This window comes from Pavona decussata, unplaced genomic scaffold (genome assembly GCF_977016875.1).
Source record: "Pavona decussata unplaced genomic scaffold, jaPavDecu1.1 SCAFFOLD_133, whole genome shotgun sequence".
Classification (NCBI taxonomy): domain Eukaryota; kingdom Metazoa; phylum Cnidaria; class Anthozoa; order Scleractinia; family Agariciidae; genus Pavona; species Pavona decussata.
The window spans coordinates 3,316,410-3,339,961 of record NW_028145546.1 but is presented as its reverse complement, the minus strand read 5'-3'; the positions used below and the strand labels follow the sequence as shown (position 1 = coordinate 3,339,961).

At 38.6% G+C, this 23,552-nt stretch overlaps 1 protein-coding gene across 3 annotated transcripts; it reads right to left on the bottom strand.

Moving 5' to 3' along the window:
• On the bottom strand, positions 1 to 22,589 carry LOC146468276 (nephrocystin-1-like). 3 transcript variants are annotated; one of them, XM_085124737.1, is made up of 27 exons: positions 22,395 to 22,589; positions 20,275 to 20,348; positions 19,156 to 19,216; positions 18,867 to 18,941; positions 15,860 to 15,921; positions 14,630 to 14,716; positions 14,394 to 14,475; positions 14,168 to 14,262; positions 13,013 to 13,082; positions 12,771 to 12,840; positions 12,374 to 12,413; positions 11,973 to 12,018; positions 9,548 to 9,632; positions 8,795 to 8,886; positions 8,271 to 8,346; positions 7,688 to 7,746; positions 6,839 to 6,913; positions 5,630 to 5,693; positions 5,149 to 5,186; positions 4,413 to 4,495; positions 2,670 to 2,746; positions 2,431 to 2,524; positions 1,819 to 1,931; positions 1,494 to 1,567; positions 1,161 to 1,208; positions 647 to 763; positions 1 to 559 (listed from the first exon to the last, which is right to left on the bottom strand). In XM_085124737.1, exons 1-27 carry the CDS (start codon positions 22,476 to 22,478, stop codon positions 425 to 427), a joined length of 2,076 nt encoding a protein of 691 aa, XP_084980863.1. In that variant the 5' UTR covers positions 22,479 to 22,589; the 3' UTR covers positions 1 to 424. The 3 variants fall into 3 exon arrangements, with proteins under 3 accessions (XP_084980863.1, XP_084980864.1, XP_084980865.1); XM_085124738.1 differs by lacking the exons at positions 18,867 to 18,941; positions 19,156 to 19,216; positions 20,275 to 20,348; positions 22,395 to 22,589 and adding an exon at positions 17,081 to 17,218 and having other exon boundaries at positions 290 to 559; XM_085124739.1 differs by lacking the exons at positions 18,867 to 18,941; positions 19,156 to 19,216; positions 20,275 to 20,348; positions 22,395 to 22,589 and adding an exon at positions 16,017 to 16,112 and having other exon boundaries at positions 290 to 559.
• Positions 22,590 to 23,552: the final 963 nt, after the last annotated feature.

The window sequence follows — 23,552 nt, the reverse complement described above, 5'->3', positions numbered from 1 at the left end:
AAAGATAAATAGTTTAATTTATTGTAAACTTGTAAATATAACTCCAATAGATCTATGTTCAGCATCAAAATGTAAAAATATTCCTATTTTAATAATAAATTACAACAGTCCGTGTCCTGGGTTGCTTTACGTAGAAAAATTGAAGAGATGCGTCAAAAATCTCACGCGAAGACAAACAGTAGTTGGCTAAAAAGCCACAAAGCATTTGTGCCAGTCTTGGAGTCTTCTTTACAGCCCATATTTGGGTATCAGCGAGCCCAAGTATTTCTTCTTTCCCCCTCCTGGGAACGAGGTTACTGTTAGGGTCGTGACGTAACGCGTTTTCGCTCCCATGATGCTTTTGCCTCCGTTTATTAAACAGGAAGTCGAACGAAGCACAGCCAGAGTCTTGTCCGTGAAACCGGAAGTTGACAGGGAAGCATTGCTACGTTGCTGCGAGTTTGGATAAGTCCAGAGTAAATCGATCTACATTAAAAGGCTTGTATAATCTGTTAGGAGACAGCAGGTTTTCCAGAGCAGTTCGTTTATCACAGTAAGCGAGTATCCATGCCAAGCGTTCCTATAAACGTAAAAAAATAAACTGGATAAAAAAGGCCCTCAAGTCTGTTTTACCAGCATAAAATATCAAAAACATCAGCATTTATACCTTCTCTCGTTCGTCGTTTCCCCAGATGTACGGTAAAAGCTCAGCGGAATTTAACACTGGAACTACGCTGTCCATATAAACCTCCCTGAAGAATCTTCGCATGACTGTGCCGTCCCTCTAAAAATAAAACGTGAAATCAAAATAATGTATATTTTTCCAAGCCTAAAACTAAAAAGCGGAGCTCCAAAATTTCTGCTTATGGTTTCCGTATGCACGTAATTTAACCGCTATTTATTTTAACCACCGTATTAATAGCTACCAAACACTTTTATTTTAACCACGATATAAACAACAACCAAAAACTGTTAATGTAGGTAAACATTCAGGACGGGATCGGCTATTTCTGGAGTTACGAGAATTTCCTTCACGCTCAAAATGATATTTGCATGGACTCCAACTGATCCACCGGATACAAAATTTTGTTACCCATAATGCTCAGCGCACGCGCCTTCGGAGCTCCGCTATTAAAATGGTACTAATAATCAGCTAAAAATTGAGTACAACTATAACTTACTCGTTGAGATCGCTTGAGATCTCGTTTATTCTTCTCGTCCCAGCAACGCTGTTAAAATGAAACGAAAGAACTACGAATGAAACGAAAGAACGTCATGTACGCGGTAACGAACTAAACATCACCAAAAATGAATGCTTAGTTTATCAACAGAGTTGATAACTAAAGGTAATTTGGCCACCGTAAAGAGATTCGAGTGCTGACGTTTGGAGCGTTAGCCCTTCGTCAGAGCGAATCAAGGAATCGTGGGTTGTGTTTATGGCTTGAGTAGCTGCTCCATTCCATTGACTAAATTTCTTTGGAAAACCAACCTGAGTGTTAGCTATGGTGTCTTACCTTTAGAGCATCCATGACATCAGGAGTATAAAGGGTTTTAGGAAAAGTAGATATTATTGGATCCATGATAAAACCTGAAATACGAGATAAAAGCATCATAAAAACTGAACCAGCAAAACCATGAGTGGAAATCGTCATCGCAAACTGTTCGACCTAACTTCTGAGAAAATGCCCTCTTACTTGATACGATAAGATCCAGCATATTCCGAGCAGAGACAAAAAAAGTTGTAGTTACCGACGGGAGTCGAGCACATGACCTTCCCGCGTGCACCAGCTGATGCTCAGCTAGCTAACGTATGCATGTGCAGAGTAAAGCAATACTTACCAGCATCTTGTGAGTCGCGCCGTTCGTCCATAATAGCCTCGGTCAGCAGTTGACGGTACAAGGAAATGAACTGGCTATACACGTGACACGTCAACAAAGTATCTGGCAACATGCTACGGAGGAAAACGGAAAGAGGATATTACACAGCAGCAATGAAAGGCAACACTTCACGAAATTTAACATCACAAGCAGCCGATACCTGTCGGAGGAAAAACCGAAGAGAGCAGAACTGCATTGTTGTGCGCACCGCTGGGGACAACAAAAAGGTGTGGTATTGTTAAACGGGTCAATTTTCGGGAGCAAGAAAAGCGGGGGTTCGACTGTACCAACACTTTTTTTCCTCAAGTGTGATAGTGTTTGCTATGGAGTGTAGCATACTGACCAGTTTTAGAAATGCAGCTCTAAATATTAGTAACTTTCATGTGCTCACATAGAGTTTAATAAAAATAATAACTGGGGATACCAGCGTCACAAAAAAGGTTTACAGAAGGATCCTCCAGTTTATTTTGCTAGAATAGAACCTTTATCATACGATAATGATGTTCACATGCCACCTCCTCCCTAGGCAGTGCATGTGGAACACACCACACAGCAGGTAACTATCGTACTTACTCATACATTTCTCTTCTTTGGACTGAAATAAGTTTAACTGTCAGCCTCGGCTGTCGGTTGGTACGCACGACTTGCTGGAAACGATTGGAGCTTCCTGAAACAGTAACAAATCCTCACCGTAAATCTTTTAGTTTAACCCGGTGAAAGAGGTTTCACCATTCCATCCTCACCTCAAGTTGTCAATCTAACAGGAAAGCAAACAAACAACGGCAATAAACAATGATAAAGTAAAACGTTACCTTTTAAACTGACCGACGGATCCAGGTCCACTCCAGTATCAAACGGAGTTCCGCCATAAAGAGGAATTTCATATGTTCTACCATAAAGAAGAAAAAGTGAGTGAAGTCAATCTAACACTGTTTTTAATGTGCTGAAGCCTTGCTTGTCTCGTGGCACAAAAAAAAAAAGGTGAACTGAGACCAAGGTCTTGTCGTTGAAAGAATAACAGAGGAACAAAGGCTTTAAACCGAAACTGAAAAAGCGGGTGTCCTCTCGAAGCACATCTCATAGCACATTGTTGGCTTTGGTTCGCTTTGCTTTGCTCAGGGATTGGGTAAAATACTCGCGCCTCTTGCCCGCACGCGTTTTCCCGCGATTGCCGCCGGTTACTTTTACTTGCTTTGACTTCTGATTGGTTTATTGTGTTGTTAACGTATTGTGATTGGTCAGAGAGATCATTTTGGCGTTGGTTTTACGACACGCAATTGAAAACCGTTCTGTTCACATGTGTTTTGTTAATGGCTATCGGTTAACTAGTAGAAATCGCGCTATAAAATAACAGTATAGCAGTTCAACTATATGTTTCATATATTCATTTATCCCATACTATAGAGAATACAGCCAATCAGAAAGCTAGAAACCTGTAGCATATTCTGCGGTATGCAACGGGTAGTATTTCACGAAAAAATCCTGGCATTCCGCACGGCGTACAAATTTTTTCCTGAATACTTCTTACCTTTTGTTGAAGGCTTTTATACATTTAATGAACAGTACCTATTTTTTATGTATTTTTATATTTATTATGTACTTTCAAGAAACGTTGCCAGTCTGTTGAATATTTTTTCACTGATTGTATTGCTGTTAAAGCATTAACGAGTGACGTTTTGTGTTAATTCAATGAGTGGCATGGGATAAATTAGTTATGCAGTGCTTTCTCGTGGTATGCCGTGATCATCCCATTCGTGACTTCATTTTTCTTTGTATACACACTTGCCTAAAGGATCGTGTGTATGCTAAGAAAAATCAAGTCACTCGTGGGATATTTCACGGTATACCACTCGAAAGCATTGCATAACTAGTATGTACTTTTATTCACCCTCCACGGGCATGTTACGAACACCCAACTAACCAGCTCCCAGCTGGCTTGATAGCTCACTTGGTAGAGCACTGCACCGGCATCGCAGAGGTCATGGGTTCGAATCCCGTTCAAGCCTGCATTTTTTAAGCTTTCTTTTCGCAAGTGCTTTTAAAAGTTGCGTAAATAACTGCGAGGGTCTTTCATCTAGCGTAAACTGCCGCTTATAAGCCCTGGGCTTATACAACTTCGTAAGGGGTTTTAGATGGGCTTATATCCGAGGGGGCTTATAACCGGAATAAAAAAACCGTTTCGAAACGAGCTATAGCAGTGTTGATCGAAATACGTTCTTCATTTACTGGTTTTTATTAACCTTTAAAACGTTAATATCTGAAACAAAATGAAAACTAAAAACACAAACGAAACTATAGGGGAGGGGGGGGGCTAATAATGGGATGTATCTTTTGGTTTACAGGTAGATGGGCCTATAACCAGGAAAGCTTATAAGCGGCAGAGGGGGGGGGGGGGGGGTTATAAGCGGCAGCTCAAATATATGGTTCATATATTCATGTGCAGAAATAACACTGAAGAGCATTATTATTAGCAGTATTTATATTATTTATATGGCCTCAGTGTACACTACTGGGTCAACAATTTTTTTTTTATTTTTTTAATCTTTAATTCATACTTGTTCGGTACTGGGGATCCATTGTCTTCGAACAGTTTCATTACACACCAACCACAAGCTACTTCGCCCCTCTCTCCGGTAGACTACAATAAAGAGAAACACACCGGGTAAAGAGGTTAGGACTCAGTGTTCCACAAAAGACAGGGGACTCGGGTTAAAAACCTGATAAAGCTGGCATGCTGGCTGACAAATTACTTGGCGGGCTTAAGAACATTGGGAGAGGCGCACCTGTTGACCCCTTAAACTTCGCCTAACTGCCATGTCTTGAAAATTTGTCAGCAAGACAACTCGTTGACGCCGTAAGCGAAGACAGGCGGCTGTATTTGCAGCAAGGTGAAATGCGATAACAGGCGTAATTGTGGCTGAGTTAAACCTTTAACCCCTGATATCAAGGAACAAATTTTCCCATCTTGTCCCCATACTTTTCTTATGAAAGTACTGTGGAGAAGTTATAAAAATATCAAAAAAGTTCGTCTTGGGTGATCATATCCTTCATTCTTATGACCTCAGGGGTTGAATAAGCATTGATATTACAAGGCAAAATTTGATGCTGATCACTGTTAGGGCTTAAAGGGTTAAAGAGGTAAGTTAAAGTTTCCCTTAGGCTAGTTGCGTATCCCAAAACATAAGGAATTCTGTGTGAGAATTGAGAGCCAGAACGGGAAAGTAAATGAAGGGCATTAAAAAAAATTAAAAAAAAAAAAAAAACAGAGTTGCTGAAGTATTATATACTCACCATTCTTTTGTAAAGCATGTTCAATTCAAATAGAATAACTAGAAAGATGAAAAAAACGGAAACAGTTAATTTCTAGATATGTAACCATCAGCAAGTGGGTCTGCTCTTGCACTGTGCCTTGTAATATAGAGCTATTTTTGCGTACTTTACGGCTATGCGGAAAAAGCAGATCTTAGCAAGGGTTATTAGAATTTAAAACGTACATTGGGGGTAACCACTCTTTTTTCAGAGATATTTCAGCAACGGTCATTCGTAAGAGCTGCAAAATACATAACAATATATGGCAATTTTCTCCAAAATGAAGCTTAACTATCTTTAAAAAATGCGTGGTTACCTCCAGTTTTATTTTTGGATTCCATAAGAAACCCACGTTTCTCAGACCATTTTAAGATGCGCAGGACGTATGCGCAGTAGCAAAAGAGGGACCGTCCTTAACTCAAATACACATAAACAGAATTGCATCCAAAGAAACATGACTCACCTAAAGAATCATCATTAGAATTAATACGAGCCAGACACTCTGAATCAAACACACTGGAGGGACACTGCAAAAAAACAACACGGCCAACGGAACCTTCATCAATAATATCGAGAACTTCAAAGCGCGGTTAGTTTGAAAGCACCACATATCGTAAAATCCCGATAACACACCCTCCTCTTTATCGCCCCAGTTTATATATCCCGAAATAACAAGGAAGTTCAGTGGCTACCGAATGTGTAGACCAGTGTGAAGAGACAAGAAACTCCATTTTAAAAATTACTGTCCAAATTCCCGCACGCTGATTGGCTCGTAGCTATTGTCTATAAGACTCTATAAGAGTACAGACAATAAAAATGACGTCAGATGTAACGCGCGCGCTTTCTCAACGAAAAAAATAGCCCATTCCTCTCGTACTTTTTCCATGTTATTGTAAAAAAAAAAAAAAACAAATCGACGGCAGTTTTCTATGGTCTATACTCTTATAGCCCATAAAATGACGCCATAAAATGTCCAAAACTTGGCAGTGAAACCACTCGCCTGCGACTCGTGGTTCCACTTGAGTTTTGAACATTTTTTGACGTCATTTTATGGTCTATAAGAGTATAGACCATAGAAAACTGCCGTCGATTTGTTAACTGCAGAAAAGGCCACGTCGAGAGTGACGAGGCTCTAGACCGAGAGTATACGACTCGTCATACTCGATTTTACAATAACTGTCCAAATTCCCGCGCGCTGATTGGCTCGTAGCTATTGTCTATAAGAGTACAGACAATAAAAATGACGTCAGATGTAACGCGCGCGCTTTCTCAACGAAAAAAAAAGCCAATTCCGCTCGCACTTTTTCCATGTTATTGTAAAAAACAAATCGACGGCAGTTTTCTATGGTCTATACTCTCATAGACCATAAAATGACGCCATAAAATGTCCATACCTTGGCAGTGAAACCACTCGCCTGCGGCTCGTGGTTCCACTTGAGTTTTGAACATTTTGTGACGTCATTTTATGGTCTATAAGAGTATAGACCATAGAAAACTGCCGTCGATTTGTTAACTATCTCCTCTATACGCCACAGTCAGACAGACATACTTTAATTCTTCTTTGGAAGAGGTGTTATTAAAAGACCTGGTAGGTTTATAAATTGGATGTTACTCTTATTGGGAATTTGCTTTACAACACTACAATTTATGAATCAAATGCGGGAGATGTTACCTTAGGGGTAAAGTTCCATGTCAGTTGATCTTTATCTGTAGAGGTTGCACGGACCGAGTGGACATTACTAAGCGGCTGTAAGAGAAATCACACATATTGTTTGCATAAAACGACTCGTCAATCTAAGCCCACGAGAACGCTGACTTGTCTGAGTGTCACTGCACGAGTGCCACATGCGAGTAGCAAAGTCAAAGTCAAAGTTTATTCACCACTCTAATTTAAATTACAAATTAAACAAAGAAATATGAATAGAAAGTGGTGAGATCGCCTAAAGAGAAACCGAAGGCTTATAGAATTTGGCTCCTTCGTTGAGGTGTTTAAGATGACAATAGAGAGATTAAGCACCACGTTTACGGCAAACGGCAAACTTGAGATTCGCGTTTATGTTTTCTTGAAAATATGAGTGCGTAGATGAAAATAGTACAAGATAATTCTGGCCTTAAATTCTAACGCAAAAACACTCAATTTTTCTGAGAAACTGAAAACAGCGAGCGGCAAATGAAGGATAAACATGGTCACGTGGTCATTTTTGCCGTTTGCCGTAAACGTGGTGCTTAACCTCTCTTATACTAATAAACTAACTCAACTGCTATGGCTAGTGACAGAGGGTTGAAAAGACGTGCGCTGCATCAACTTTTTATTCACCTTCACGAAACATTGTTTTTGCCACGGAGGCAGTAAGACCGAGGGGGCTCACACCGCCTGACAATCAGAATAAGCCAAGTTGCTTAAGTATAAAATTTTTACCGAAGAATCTAACTAGTGTGAAGACAACTATTGATTACTTGCAAAGTTAATTAATTTTAATACAGGTACAATGTGGTAAATTGCGAAACTACTTCAACATACCTTTTTGTTGGCGTTATCCCATATTACAATCCTTACATGACGGCTGACAACTTCGATTCCTAACAAAGAAAACTTGATTATTAACAAAATTTTGCAGACATGATAACCGCCCACACTAACTTATACTAAAGAGATCGATAACGCTGATGACAGCGGAGACTTTGCAAATGGGCTCAAAGATGAAGTCTTTTGAGAAGTCTTTTGAGCCACTCTTAGCAAGAGCGATGTGAGACGTTGGCTGTTCGCTTGTAACTCGAAAGTTTAAAAAATGTCGCCTCACCCATGCAAGCCGATTAAACTCCGGTGATCTAAGCGATCTCTTGACAGACATTGATCGGATCGCTGCATTAAACCTTCCAAACTCGCGGTCAAGGACTACCCACTGACAAAAACAGTTCAGATTTCCACATTTGCTTACAAAATCAATTCAGGTTCTACGATTTGCACACACTTTTATTTTCAAAGCAAGTGGTTAGGCACTAATGAAATGATCATTGAAAAAAAAAAAAAAAAAAAAAAAAAAACCAACCAAACAAACAAACAAAAAGAAAACCACTATTCAAATCTTCAGAATTCAGCCTACCTGTTCCTGGAGAAGGTATCATTCTGGCATTCAGCACCTGGAAGACCCGGTTGGTTTTTGCTACTCTCGGCCGTAACTACAAGGGCAGAACAACAAGCTTTTCTTCAAGTGAAACAGAAACAATCCCACAGGAATCAAATCCACGTCCTTTCGCAGAGCGGCCAGATGGATGATGGTCAACCACTGAGCTACTGGGAAGCTCATGACCAGCCAGTCAACAAAGTTGAAAGCGCCTAGTGTTTATGTGGTATAATGATAACATGATCTGTGTTTCAGGTAGCATTGATTTCCACTTAACGCTACTCGCAAATATGGTGGATCGGTAAACGCAAGAATGGTAGTCATTTCGCACAAACGCGAACTCGCCCACAACTACTTCGCCCATAATTGTTCTCATCGATTTTCAGGTACAGTAACAAGTAAAAAGCTTTCAAATAAACTGTGTGTTCGACGGTTTATATTTAATAGGCTGACTTTAACGTGTGGGCGAGTATGTTACTGGGCGAAATAACCGAACGCCTCACCTGTTTAGTGACGGGATCCCAAGTAATGTCTCTGAACGCTACATTAGATTGGCTTAGTTTTGGCATCACCCACGAACTGGTTTGGAAGTTTTCTAAAAATGAATCAACAATCGAGTTAGAGACCATGCAAGACTAAACGGGATAGAAAAACAGTACTATCGTGTGGATGAAAACTTCAAAGGTTTGTGTTGCAAGCATCTTAAACTAAATCATAATGGATGCTCATTTTGCCCCTTCACATTTAGAACATTTAGCAGTTGTTGGAAACTGACAAAAATTCAAACTCCTTAAGCGCAAGGTGGTTGGTGCCTCTTATGAAAATTAACTCGAGCCAATTCAAAGTCTTTGAGAGTGAAGAGAGCTAGAGTCGATAAGATGGCATGGTCGGTAAAGCAAGAGTGACAGTTGGACTCTCGTCGGTTCTAATGAAAAGTAAAGGAGATTCACTGAAAACACACCGGACGACAAGAGCTCACGAGAGTTCAGTGAAGACCACGAGAGTACGAGATTGAACTGAGTTATCCTTGTTTATTAGATGCAAGACTGTCGACGAAAGCGCATGGGATGTGGTCAAACGACCCAAGCGCGAGAGCTACACTCTCAGCAAGTTTTCATGTTTCTGTTCAACCCACATCCTTGATTGCCACATTGCGTTTGTGTTATTCCAAAACGTCTTATTTGTAGGGTACCAAACTCAGTAAGGAGAATTGCACATCTGAGCTTGGGTGGTAAATTCAAGGTCTAAACACTTACCTTGTTTGGCTAATTTTCCAAGCGTAGTCGAACGGAAACCACTTGGCATAGCGCCCATGGCTTTCAACACATCAGTGGCGCTAGTCTGCAAAGACAAAATTTTTTATATACGTATTACATTAGTATACAATTTGCCTTGCAAATACAAGCCTCACAATTGTTTAGAGAGAAGGATAAGAGGAAGAAGGGGTAGAGGCTTCCAGTTCCAGTTTAGGAATAACAATACACAGAAAGCCCATTTCCACAAGAAGACAACCCCACCGAAACCAAAACATTATTAAAAGAACACAATCATTACTTCTTGGAGTAAACCACATCCCATTCATTCTGCCATAATGGTTTTCATTTGTCGTTGGAAGTAAAATTAGCGGAATATTATTCCACTCATTTAGGAAAACAAATTTGGCCCCCCTTATCGGACGAAACATGTAAACGCCATTTTAGAAATCAATGTGCGTATATTTTCACATTTAGCACCAACGACTCTTCGGAAGTAGCGATAGAAAAACTAACGGCTGTATAAGTTTAATTCCGAAAGTAACGACGAACTTTACATTACAATGTCTCCATCTTGTCTGATTAGAATCCGAAAATACGCCGTGGGATTTCCAGAAAGGAGAAACAATAGCATTTTCTCTCCAAACGAAAATAATAAAAATCGAGATTTCCTTGAAACGCGAAACTTTGTATACAACGAAACACAATGAAAAATTAATTCTAGAGTTTGTTTCCTCAGCTGCCAACCATGTAAATTGAAACCCTCTCCACCTCTTTCAAATATTATGCGAATGTTATAATTCAGAAATTATCTTTTGGGACAATAAAAATCGATAATATTCGCCCCGGTGTTTTAAAACGCCATTTATATTCTTAATTCGTATTCAAGTACAATGGAATAAGCGTCACTCGACAAAATGCTTCTGTAAAGCTTAGTGGACACTTTGCACCTTGCAACAATTTTTTACCCTGATATAAATCTGAAAGAAGGCAGCCCAAATAAAAAATACGGAAGTATATCGAAAATTTTTGTTTTTGTTTTATTATTTTCTGTTTTTTGTTTTTTGTTGTACAATTCATTGTACAGTACAGTTGTTTAACAGTCAGTCACGGGAAGAATAAAACAACTGAATAAACCGCCACTGATCGATTGTGTTTCACAGAAAAAATAATTTTGATTCAAAAACATGAATGATTTTTCTTTGTAATTACGTCGTAAAAATGCGAAATGGCGAACCACTTATTTCAATTAATGGTAAAAGATGCAGCCGAATAATAATGGTTTTCTTTTTATGTGATAATCTACGCATAAAAACAATTCAAAATGTCGGGGAAAATGGCAATTCAACTTTGCATATATCAGTAACGCTAGGATGTCCGAAAGCACGATCGATAGTTGTACAATTTGTTTTTATTTTTAAACATTGAATGGACTGTTATGAAATAGACAGAAAAGCCAATGGAAAACGAAACCGTGGCCATCTCAACACAAAACGGCGAAAACGCGTAGAAAAAGCCAACAAATTTTACAACTCTGATAGCTGGTGAATTTCAATGAAGAGAGTGTAAGGCTTTGAAGGGGAATTTTAGACAAAACAATTAAAATATCAAAAGAAAAATACCTTATCAAGGATACCAACTGAAGCACAGTATGCCATTTTTCCGTCAGTAAATTAAGATTAACTGTGGCAAGCGGAAACCAGCCTGATACCACCCGGCGAAACAGCAAACAAAAACGTTAGGTTTTCAAACTGACGAACATCAAAGTATACGTCACAATTGAATGGCTCAAGTGCGCCGCGCGCGCGCTCCAAATCAACAAACTGATTTCCATTTTACGCAGAATTCTTGAGGCGCTTCCATTTAGCCAAGACGTTTGGCTTGAATTTCCGGAGACTTTTCGTTTCAAATGGAAAGGCTTTTTTTCATCGAGGTTAAAGGCCACCTTTCCGTTCTCACTGGTAGATAAAAATGTTCCCGTGAAGGCACAAGAAGTCAAAAATTTGATCTTCCTCTCCCACAACTTTGACGAGAACTTTGCTGAGTAACGGAGGTAACTTGCTGCTATTTTGTCAGGAGAAATTTTAACAGAAAGCAAAACCATTTTGAGCATACAGTGCGTAGTTATAATAGGGACGAGTTTGCAGTGAAATTATGTGTTTCCAAATGGAACGTTAACGGCTTCCCTTACACGAACATTTTTCAGTAGATCCACGCGTCAATTTGCATTTCAATTGCTTGCGCCGAAAATTTTGGCAAAATGGAAAACGCGTTTAATTTTGACTTCTAACGAAAAACAGAAAAGGAAGCTAAAGACAGTAATTTTCTTAGGTTGGCCATTAGGTAAAGCATTTGATACAAAAGGAGAAAAAACTGTACAAAAGCTGATGATGGTAAATAGATTCAAAACAGTGAGTAAGAAACATACCTCTTGAGCTGTACCTCTTTTGAGACTTTGCCATAGGTCTTTTCCGCTAAACAGCCCCAAGGAAAAGCGAAAAAAAAAAATTAAAGTAGGGGATTGGAGTCAAGAGAGAAAACAGAGCAGTTTTACACTCACTATTGAAAATCCAAAAAAAAAAAAAATTGGAGGAAAAACATCGAGAAAACGCGTGCGGCAAACTTTGACCAATCAGAACAAGCTTGCTGAATTTTCATCCAATCAGAGGCGAGACCAAAAGCAATCATTACCTGAGTAAGGCGAGTTTTCCCGCGCTTGGCGCCGGTTGCACTTTTTTTTTTCGTTTCTTGTGATTGATCACAAGCGGATTGGCAAATCACGACAGTAGTTTAATTTACTAACTTTCCACCATTGATCTCTCTATTTACCTTCTCTGTCTTGGAAGCTCCGGAACTTTATCTGCTCTCTCTGTGATAAAAACAGAAAAATGCTCGGCTAATTTCTGTGAAACCTAAGCAATTATTTCACAAATAAAGCTCCTGTCACACGTAACAGTTTTTCGTACAATTTGAATCACTTGCGAAAACACTGTGGCAATTTGTAAGCGTAACACACCCTCGAGCAACTCAAATGCTGAAACAGTTTCTACTGCTGTATTTGCGACAAATGTCTTCAAGTTGCATAACAAAAATACCTGTGTCGTCTTTGCTAAAGCTCCCTATTGTTTCAACCGAGGCACAGCCAAAAAAGGCAACGCGAGACAAAAGGCATAAAAATTGTTCGAGGTAATAGGGCCTCCATTATTACACAACATCAACACATTACCTTTCTTAACTACACTGGATTCTTCATGTTCTTGTTTTTCTGGGGAAGATCCCTCGTCTTCCTCGATGATCTAATTAAAAATCACAAGATCTTAAAATGTTTCAACACAAACAAAATTCAGGGGATTAGCTTGAAATTAACGCCACAATGTTTTAGTCATGTTCCCGGCGTAAACTTCTAATTTTACTAAATAAATAAACTCGACATTTAAAGTTCACTTTAAAGTAAATTAAGAATCTAACCTTCAGAAGGGTTTTCGGCACCACGCCTTTTTTTCCTGCTGCATTTTCGGCCTCCCACCAGCCATCTTCGCTAAAATTTGTAACAAAGAGAACGCAAGAAATATTAGAATTGTATCAACCATTATGACAATCCGATAAGTAAAACACTTTAACTAAGACCATGCGATGAAATCGTCTACTTTCCAGTAAAACAAACACTAAAATATCACGGTAGAGAACCACACGTCGTGTGCTCACAAAGTTTGCAAACGTTATCTGTTATTCTACTTGCGAAACAAAGGGAAAATACGTCATGTATTCTTGACCAATCAGGGCGCGACTTTATTGTCAGTTCACCCAGCTCGCGCGCGCGCTAGCGCGCGCTTCAATATCGGAAAACTAAGGGGCAAATTTATTTAGGGGCCCGATAATCGGCCATCATCACCGCGCCTTATCCCAGAGCTCGGCCACATCCCATTGTCTTTCTGGCTGTTATACATAGTTGTGGTCTTGTTCACTCAGAAGGCTTTCAGAGAATCACGTCAAGCGAACACCTGCTCTCACTGAGTGTGGTCACAGCCGGGGTTTTTTACGTCCTCAGTGGTTGTTGTACATCCCCAAATTGGAGACAGTACCGCAAAGGCAGCAGCTTCTCCTCAGTTTCTACCAAACTAAGCTGACCGGCCTATAGCTTTGGTGCTTTCGAGAAACTTTCGAGCTTTCGAACTTTCGAGCTCGAGAAACTTTCGAACTTTCGCTTTCGAGCTCCCTGGTCATGTTGCGAGTTCCTAATAAACGGCCCGTGGTGACTGAATAGATTAGGGAGAAGTATATATCCACTCTCATTTGTACTGTAAGTCTCAAGATGACCGACCTGCAAAATTTTCAACTTCTGGGCCCAGTTGTTCAAAGCCCGATTAAGCTAATCCTGGATTAACGCAAACTTTGACTCGAGCTTAATTGCTAATCGATAAAGATTATTCCTAAAAAAAGATTTGGCCCTCAGTTTTTACTAAGACCTTTCTTTACCTTAAGCTCGAAATTAACCTTTAAAACAATTTTTTAAGAACGAGCTGAAGGCCTCGATTAAAATCTAATCGTGGATTAGCGTTAATCGGCTTTCAAACAACCCGGAAAGACATTTTAGTTGAACAGTTTGTGATTTGAACTGCACACCTCGTTTTGATGACTGTTAGAATTTCGCCCTTCTTGAAGCTGAGGTCGCCATCTTGTTCGCCATTAAAATCACTCAAAGCTTCAACTTTACGGACCTACGCGGATTAAGAAACAAAACCGGATAAACAACAAACAATCAGTGATCAACCAACAAATTCTCGCAGTTACAACTCTAAGAAATGTATGGAGGCTACTAAAGAGATTTCAAACTGATTTGATAGCGCACCATAACGACGTTTGTCGTGCTTTCCTCTTCACTGTCATCATCATCTTCATCATCTTCATCGTCATCTTCTTCATCATCTTCGCTGGATATGACAAAAGAAAACGGAAAATAAGTTAAACAGGTACCGAGTTGGGAAACAACCATGAATGGAAGCCACACGACCTCTAAGCAGCGTCAACATTAGTGAATATTCCATCACGTTGGATAGGAGTTCATCGCATTCTACGCTAACAAACCTCTCGGGCATGCCTGCTTCATCATCATCAGCTTTGTCTGTTAGTATGTCGCTGTTGGATGCGCCAACGTCACCTGCTTGCATCTTTCTGTAAAGAAACAAAGCAAATAAAGAAAATGGTTTGAACCCAGGAGCTCACATCTTAGTAGATAAATTATGATTTTCTGGTTGAGTGTAGTCCTTGGAAGAACTGTTTTTGTAAATGACTTCCACTCAGGTTGCCGAAACATCAATCAAACAGTCCCACTCATCTGGGTGATCATAACTTATCGGTTTCATGACAGAGAGGCAGTTTTTAAAGCAATCCCGGAACTGTAATTAAATCTCCACCGGGCTCAGGTACACTTGTCTCATACCTCCACTGACTTTTCGGTTTTCTAATGCACGAATTGGGGACCAGTTGGTAACAAAAAAAAAGCGGGACAAATATCGCCTCGTCGCTAGACTATGAGTTGTCTCTGTAAGGCCCCGTTCAGCACAGGCAGTAGTCTGCATGAACATAGCTTTTTGTCGGTGCTGGAGCAAAAATCTGGGCACTGTTCCCGGGTACTACCTCCAAGGGTAGTACCAGAGCACTGTTTCTAGACAGAGGCACTTGTCTGAACAGGATGTTAGTTCCCACGCTTTTTCCTCATGCCTCTCAACGAGACGGTAAACAAAATGGCGGGTGCTAAATTGACGAACGAGAACACGATTGCTACTTGGGCACCAAGGAGTCTGAACAATGTCCTTTCTAGTGTCCGGGAACAGGACCCTGGCACGGGCAGCTAATCTGAACAGGGCCTTACTTCTTTGAGGCTAATAACGCGGGCGAAACACGCGACCACACGCGAAAATCACTGGCCTGTCGCCGGAATGTGCCTATCGAAAGAGGTCGCTTTTATTTGGTAGAATGGCTGAATGAAGGATACAATGTGCCCAAAGAGCTCGGCAAATTAAAGTTATTAATTTCCTCCTTGTAACGAGCTCTAGGTGGTGTCATTTCACCACAGAAAGCTGTGCCTTTTCCCACAGATACTCAACTGATTATCCGAATATCTCAAGTTATAAAACAGAACGTTCGAAAAGGTAATTTATCAAAACAATACGCTAGGTGTTCATCAATTTTATAGTTCAATTAGGAATGCTACCCACTCACTAGCAGAGCTAATGTTCCGTGAAAGAACCGACGCTTTCAAAACAGTGCGCATTGTACATGCTTACTTAAACACATACAATGTATATTCTCTACCTGAAATAATCTTCTTCAATTTCATCAGGTTCTAACTGTTCGGAAATTCTGTCAAGCTTGCTCTGTCAAACAAAAAGTATCAACAGAAAAGGTGAACTGTGCATGAAAATCTAAGTATCTGCATGAAGGTTTACACAAAGTATGACAAGATGCTTACCATTTTGGAAAGTAACAGGTTCAAAAAATAAAATCGTACAGTACCAGACTTCTTCAATTTTCTCAATCAAGATTATATATTTTCAGCGACATAATCTTTGGGCAGTGCTTTGTAAAATAAACTGATATTAATTTGAATATTCAGCTTTTGTTTCTAATTATTGAAGAAAATGTTTGAACAAGTAAAAATTACGTCAACGACATTTTCTTTTGTGTGCGATTTGAATAGGTTTACTATGTACGTCAAAACTTGTTTCCGGACTGGGAGAAATCTGCATACCGTACGACAGAAAACACTTAATGCATTCGTTTATGCTTTCCGGGTGTTTTGCGTTCTTCTCAACTAAGAGATAAAAGTTTGATCGTTCAGGTTGGCGTTAAAATACATTAGAACCTCGATGACAGTACTCGCTAATTCTCAGCTAATTAGATAATACCCAAAGCGACATCTATAAAAATTAGCATATCAAACAAAACCCTAAGAGCAACCAAGCTCTTTACTGATTCCATAGCTTTTTTGTTGCGGTCAACAAGGTGCCAAAAGATTCAAGCTTGCTTTCTCACCAATTTAAGCCAACGCAAACAGATAAAGCTGATACAAGAATGTCGATGACACAAACAAAAAATACATGAACACAGTTTCAATTCATAATCCACTGTTTCAGGATTTTCACTTAATTTTTTTTTAACGCATGCCCTTTGCCTTTTTAGGGTATAACCGCTAAATTACCTGTAGATGTCAAAATATATGGCCCGTTTTCCGATCAGCTGTTTCAGAAGTCTCGTTCCCTACAGCCGCGGTTTAAAAACAAATTGGAATGAGTTTGTCTTGAAACTCAGTAAAACGATCCCTGATCTGATCATATAAAAAGTTAAAGCAACTTAGAAATTTCAAATGGCTAAATTATAAACAAAAAATATAGCTAGCTGAGAAGAGAAATGTGGCATTGAAGCCGAACAAGCTGTCAATGCTTGTCTGTTTTAAAAAAAAACAACATGTATTTACTGGGCAAATATCGTATTTCCTAAACCTCCATATACTGGGCAAATATCATATTTTCAAACCTCGTATGTGTGAAATAAAGACCTGTTCATCTTCTTTGGTTAAGAATTCTATTACCAGTAATAATTTCAATTCAACCAACAACTTTCCACCGCCAGCCAACACTCAATTTATGAAATGTGGTCGTGTTTCACCGACACGTATGCTGCATTAGTGCAATTTTGATTTTGTGAAAACAACTGAAGCTTCACACGTTTTTTCCTGTTTTGTGTTGCACCACTTGACAATTTAATATTCTTGAAAACTTGACAAAATTATGCAAATTTGTGGCTGATATAAGTGGCATGTTTTGAAAAGGGATGACTCATGAACAACTTATCTACACAGGGTAGGCAAATAAAATTCAAGTAAAAATGGGCAGCTGTTTAGCTCAAAACAGTTTGTACGATGCCTCAGGCAATATGCATCAGAGAGAGTGCAGACTTTGAAATAAATACAGTGTATTCATTGCTATTTCACATTTTGTAATTCCTTCCAAAATACTCCATAAAATCCAAGATATCCGTCACACAAATTTCACCTTATAGTTAAGGCTTTTCCCCTCTATATCACAGGCCATTTATTTTTTTTAAGTCATGGTTTGGGGGCTTCATGGGATTTTTTCGGGTAAAAATGTGAGGGTTGTCTAATACACCCAATCTGACCCGATTCGTCTGGGAATATAACGAATCGACTCGAATCGATCGATTCGTTACCTAATGCCCTAATGGCATGAAAGGTGTTAGTCAATGTGGTTCAAAAATTAATGATAGCTCAAAATTAGTCTGAAATGTCAGCCGTCTCCTCCCCCTACCCTGTGGGTTAGGGGAGGAGACGGCTGACATTTCAGACTAGCTCAAAATTTGTCTCACGTGATCATCTAATAACCCACAAAGATTGCGACAGAATGAGATAAATTCAATAATTTTCACAGTTTTTGTAGAATTTATAGTTCTCTTTGACCCCAATGTGACATCTTGCAAAAGTTGTGAATTCTATGAAAACTGCAAAAACTGAACTTGCTACCTAGACTATTCAAATGCAAATATCAAGCTTGGTTGTAAGCCGAGGGAACTCTGCTTGCTTACTTGCTGGGTAGTTAAATGTGAAAACCTTAACAAAATTAAGAAACCTGTTACACAAGTTTGCACTAAAAGTAAAAACCTACACTAAAACGAATTTTGACAAATTAATTACAACTTTTAAGGTCTGAAGTTGGAGTCCTGGTTGCTCAGTAGATGTAAATAATTGGTACACAGATTATTATCTCTATACAGCTTAATTTGACTGCTCTTTTGTGAATAGACCATAGAGAAATTATAGTGGCAGTCATTATGAAACTTTTAAAAACGTATTAATAATTCATAAGCCCATTGACCTATCAAATGGTCGATAAAACATCACGTGCAGTGGTTTTAAAACTCGATAAAACTCCTTTTTATTGGTATGAGGTGTTAAATGTTTTTCTTGTATGCTTATTTCCAACGTTCACAAAAGTATCATTGTTATGAACTCTCTTGACACAAGCTTTTCCAGGAATGTTTTTGAAGCCGTTCAAAAAACTCGCAGCACATGTTTTATCGGGTCTAAAACCACTTGGCTGCCCCTCTTGGTTTAAATCCCGATAAGACACTGCTGCTTGTGTTTTAAACATTACTTCAAATTCTACATTGAAGTAATCCCTGGTTGCAATCAAAATAATAAATTTCAAATACTGAAGAAAAAACATTGATAATTTAATAACACATTGACCTTTGATACCATTATTCCATTAATTTTACATGATGTAGCAAGTACAAAAAATTGTACCTTTAATTCAGCAAGCTTTTGTTTTTCTCTTCTTTTCTGTTCATTGAAGTCTTCTAGAGAAGCATCTCCATCATCCTAATAAATAAATAAATAAATAAATAAATGAAGGGCATCAACAAAAACACAGTTCAAGCTCAAGATTTAAAGACAAAAATAAATAAAAAGTGTATTGCCTAACATTTGAAAATGTAACTACTGACTCATAATAATTTATGATATTATATATAATAAAAAAAAATCCATTCTTTTAGGAAGCCGTGTGTGTGCAGGGTATAACATTCATTCATACCTTTGCCATGCCAGAAAGGTCACTTGACAGCAGTTCAATTTCTGCCTTTAATTTATCACAGCTATGGGGACAAAAATAATGTTCAGTGTTTAAAGGAAATATTTATTTATTTATTGTTTTAACAAAGTAGTGAAACATGATCCCTGAAAAGGCTTTATGCATTCAAAAAAGCAAGTCTAGGACAGACACTTGATTCTTTTTAAAACACTTTTGCATTGGTGTTTGAAACGGAGCTGAGTTGATAAGCAGATTCTTTCCTAAAGTACCCATGAACGACGATGTGAAAAGATCAGAGACCTTCAAAACTCATTAATAATTCATAAGCCCATTGACCTATCAAACGGTTGATAATACATCGCGTCACTTTATACGGCAATGACTTTATATTGATAAACCTCCTCCTTATTAGTATGCAGCTTGTTTTATCAGCTGATAAAACACTCCTCTTTAGTATGTGGTTTTTTCTAGCTAGTATTTTCCAACATTCACAAATTACAGCATAATAGTTATGAACTCTATTGACACATGCTTTTCCAGGAATGTTTTTGAAGCCGTTCAAGAAACTCGCAGCATGCGTTTTATCAGGTCTAAAACCACTCGGCAGCACCTTGTGGTTTTACACCCGATAAAACACTCCTGCTTGTTTTTTAAACATGACACAAACCTATTTAAAAAAAGAGTTAAAAAAAATGAATGTGACGGAGCTGTTGGTGGATTACACTTGGATGTGTAAATAGGCAACTTTTATTTTTTTAACATAAATGTAAATTTTAACTTTTTAATTGCAAATTTAATATTACTGTGAGCTTTAGGATTTTTTAAGTTCTAATTTTGAGTTTTAGTATCTTAGCTGTATTGTGTACCACATTAAAACAGGGTGCTAGACCCTCAGGAAACATTTATAAAGTTCATCTATCTGTCTGTCTGTCTATAATCTCAGCTGGGGTCTTGACTTCATTTCCTATTGCGGGGGATAACTAATTTGTATAAATTTCATCACATGAGAGTTCACCTGTAAAGCAATGGATGTTTAGGGATGACATAAGAAATAAATGTATAGATTAGACCACCATTTAGGTAATTATGTGCCACACTAACAATTTTAAATGCAAAACTCACCTAACATAATTGTGTTTTCTTTCTGGTGATGTTATTGATGATGAGCCATCCAAATGAGTGGAGAACTCATCAACCTAACGATGATTACGCACAAAACCAAACAAAACAAGTTGAAAAAAGTGTATATTGCAGTGAAATTATCTAGACAAGTGTAGATGAGTACACATGAAGGGTAAAATAAACTTCAGTGTCTTTACAAAAGAAAGTGAGCAGGATTTGGGGCTCACTTCTTCAGGACCTTCAAGCTTAAGTTTCTGCTACTGGGATAGCTGGCCTCTCATCATGCTCTCAAGTATGTGACATGGACACTTTCCAACAATTTGACGCAGCCTCTTTATGGGACCTATACAAAGATATTCTACATGTAGGTGGTCTAAAATGTCACCTGGAATTAGACTACCATGTGACATCATGCTCTCTAACAAGACTGCCTCTCATTAGGGCATCTTTCACTAGCTGGCCATAATTTAATAGTGGTACCATCACATGAAAATGCCAGTCAGCGAAATTGTTGACCGTGAATTGAAACATGGAAGCACGTTTCCAGCAAGGCTTGGAAACCTTGAAAACCCACGCCAAAGACCTTCAGTGTAACAAGTCATACATAAAATGCCAGCCTAGTTTAAGTATATTACGCGGGAATTGTAAAGGCAGTGAGACTGAGCAGTTAGAGTGCTGGAATTGTAATCCAGAGCTCGGAGATCCCTGGTCAGGTAGTACTCTGACAGCTCGTTGGAGGTGTTTTTCAGTAACCCCAAGTTCAACTCCTTGGCTGCAATTGTAAATAGCCAGCCGGTCCATCTAGTGCTGGTTGGGACGTTTGTGGAGTTCAAATGCTTGGTCCAAGTGCTATAAATACTTACCAACCCGGGGTAGTCAATCGATAATATCGATAATCGATAGCATTCGATAACAATCGATAAAAGTCGATTAATTTTTTCGAAATTTGATAAAAATCGTTAAAAGATTTCGTTGTGAGTAATCGATAATTATCGATTTTTGAGTCAGGGCTATCGATTTTATCGAAACTGAATTATCGTTCCAATTTTCGAAACGGCTACACCAAAAGATATTAAAGAACTCGCAGAGACAATTATAACAACTTCCCTGTTCATTAAATGATATGAATTGCTTCATCTTTTCTACAAACTTTTAGTATTACTCAGCGTGTGTTGTATTTGACTTGAAATCCGATATATATCCCTGGTTGATTATTCCACTGTTTTATTTATTTGCTGATGTAACACAATCGCACGCTCGTTGTAAAGATATGAACAAATCACCTAGACCTCCTCGGGCTCGTAATGTAAATTCTTCTTGTTCCCCATATTTCTTAGGTGGAAACGTGGTTTCAAAACCAACGGAACAAAGAAAGAGAAAAATTAGACGACAACCTTGAAGCCGAGAACCCGGAAAACTCCAAAAGGAAAACTAATTTACGTTTGTAATCAAACAATAAAATCAGGAAGAAAATCACAATGCAGTCTCTTTAGTCTCTTGTACAGTGTTTGTCAACGAATCATTTCATTGCTGCCTTTGAAATCTATATTTAAAGAGTCACAATCAAACGCTCCATCAACGGAAACAGGATAATTTTTATCGATTCAATAACGATCGATAAATCTGATACAATCGATAACGTCGGCGTGTGAGTATCGAATTTGATCGATTGACCGATAAAATCGATATCGTTTAAATTCAATTTATCGATAGATATCGATTTATCGAATGATTTTCCGATATCAATTTTTATCGATTGACTACCCCGGGTTACCAAGGGTATTATAAAGGTTATTATTATAAATATTATCATCATTACTTTTATTATCATTAGTAAAGCTTTGCAATGTTTTTAAATTTTGGAAAGATTTCAGGTAAGCAGTAAGACTTTATAAAAATGAAGCCGTTCAATTTACAGTGAGGTAATCACATGTAAGCTTACATAATAATTAAAATTAATTTTGTAAGGTATCAAATACAATTTATAATATATATAAGCTTAACGTTCTGAGGCGTAAAATATAGAGCTTTTAAAAGGCCCGTAGTGGGGTTGTTCGAAAGTTACAGTGGAATACAGGAGCTAGTTTGTACAACTGATGGAGTTTAATTTTAAAGCTTACCCGTCTTGAAATGGAGTTTATCCTTTTTTTCACCTGTCCAAAGCTTCTTTTCTGTACAGCATTCTCTCCTTTATTTCGAGGCATTTTTAATCCATCAGTACCGAATCATGTATTGCTCAGCAATAGGAATGAAATCGATTGGAATCGATCACAATAAAATTACAGAACCTCAATCGAAGTTTCCGCCATTTTGTATTGACCATTTGGACCCAGACTCCTCTCACTAAATAATATTTCATTCCCAGGCTCTTTTCTCAAATTTTGGTTTGGAAAAAACACCCATCAATGGCGCCGGCGGGTTCATGGTTGTGCAATGAGAAAACAAGCTGTTTTATTTTCTTATGGTTCGCTCACATTACAATTAATATATTGATGTTGACATCAGGACCTTGACTGGGCTTCTCAGCTTATTCGAGGTTGACTATTTTTTACTCTACAAAAATTGGCGTGTGTGGTGGCAAAAAGAGCATAGAATAAATGTTTTTTTTTTTTTGATACAACATAATCGTAGCTTTACAAATCTATCTCTAAACGTTGTCTATTTCGACCGTGATAGACGCAACAACAAATGGCCGTTTTTATGCTATTAGACAGACGCATTTAACGTCTGACGACTTTAACGTCTTTAGTTAAGTGCGTCGTTTAGACGCACTTAAAACACGACTTTAACGTCTCAGACGTTAAATGCGTCTAGTATAAAAACGGGACGCCCTTACTGGGATGCATTTAGCCCTGACTCGTCCACAGACGACTGGCACGAGTTAGAAATCGAGGCTTAGCGCTTAAACAGCATGGCGGCCAAGACGGAAGAACTTGAAGGAGTCTTGGGGCAGAAAGTGGAGTGAAGCTGAGCTTAGGTTTACTTTAATCGTCCCGTTTTTATACCAGACGGCTTTAACGTCTCAGACGTTAAATGTGTCTAGACGACTTTAATGTCTCTAGCATAAAAACGGCCAATAACAATAGCACGGGCCTAAGTTTCAGACCTCCACGATAGATTTATTAATTGCCATTTTTATACTAGAGGACGCATTATCCGTCTTTGCGTCGTTCAAGACGAATAACGGAAGATAATTCGTCCAGACGGATAATGCGTCTTGTGCTCGTCTTTATACTAGAGACGAATAACCAGACGAGCAACAAATGTTCGCCCAAGTT

Coding starts and splice junctions, on each gene's coding strand:
- LOC146468276 (XM_085124737.1), bottom strand. CDS start 22,478: ATGCCTCGAAATAAAGGAGAGAATGCTGTACAGAAAAGAAGCTTTGGA. Junction 14,717..15,859: donor ATTGAAGAAGATTATTTCAG/GTAGAGAATATA, acceptor GTTTCTTTACAG/AAAGATGCAAGCAGGTGACG. Junction 8,887..9,547: donor TGGAAAATTAGCCAAACAAG/GTAAGTGTTTAG, acceptor ATTCATTTTTAG/AAAACTTCCAAACCAGTTCG.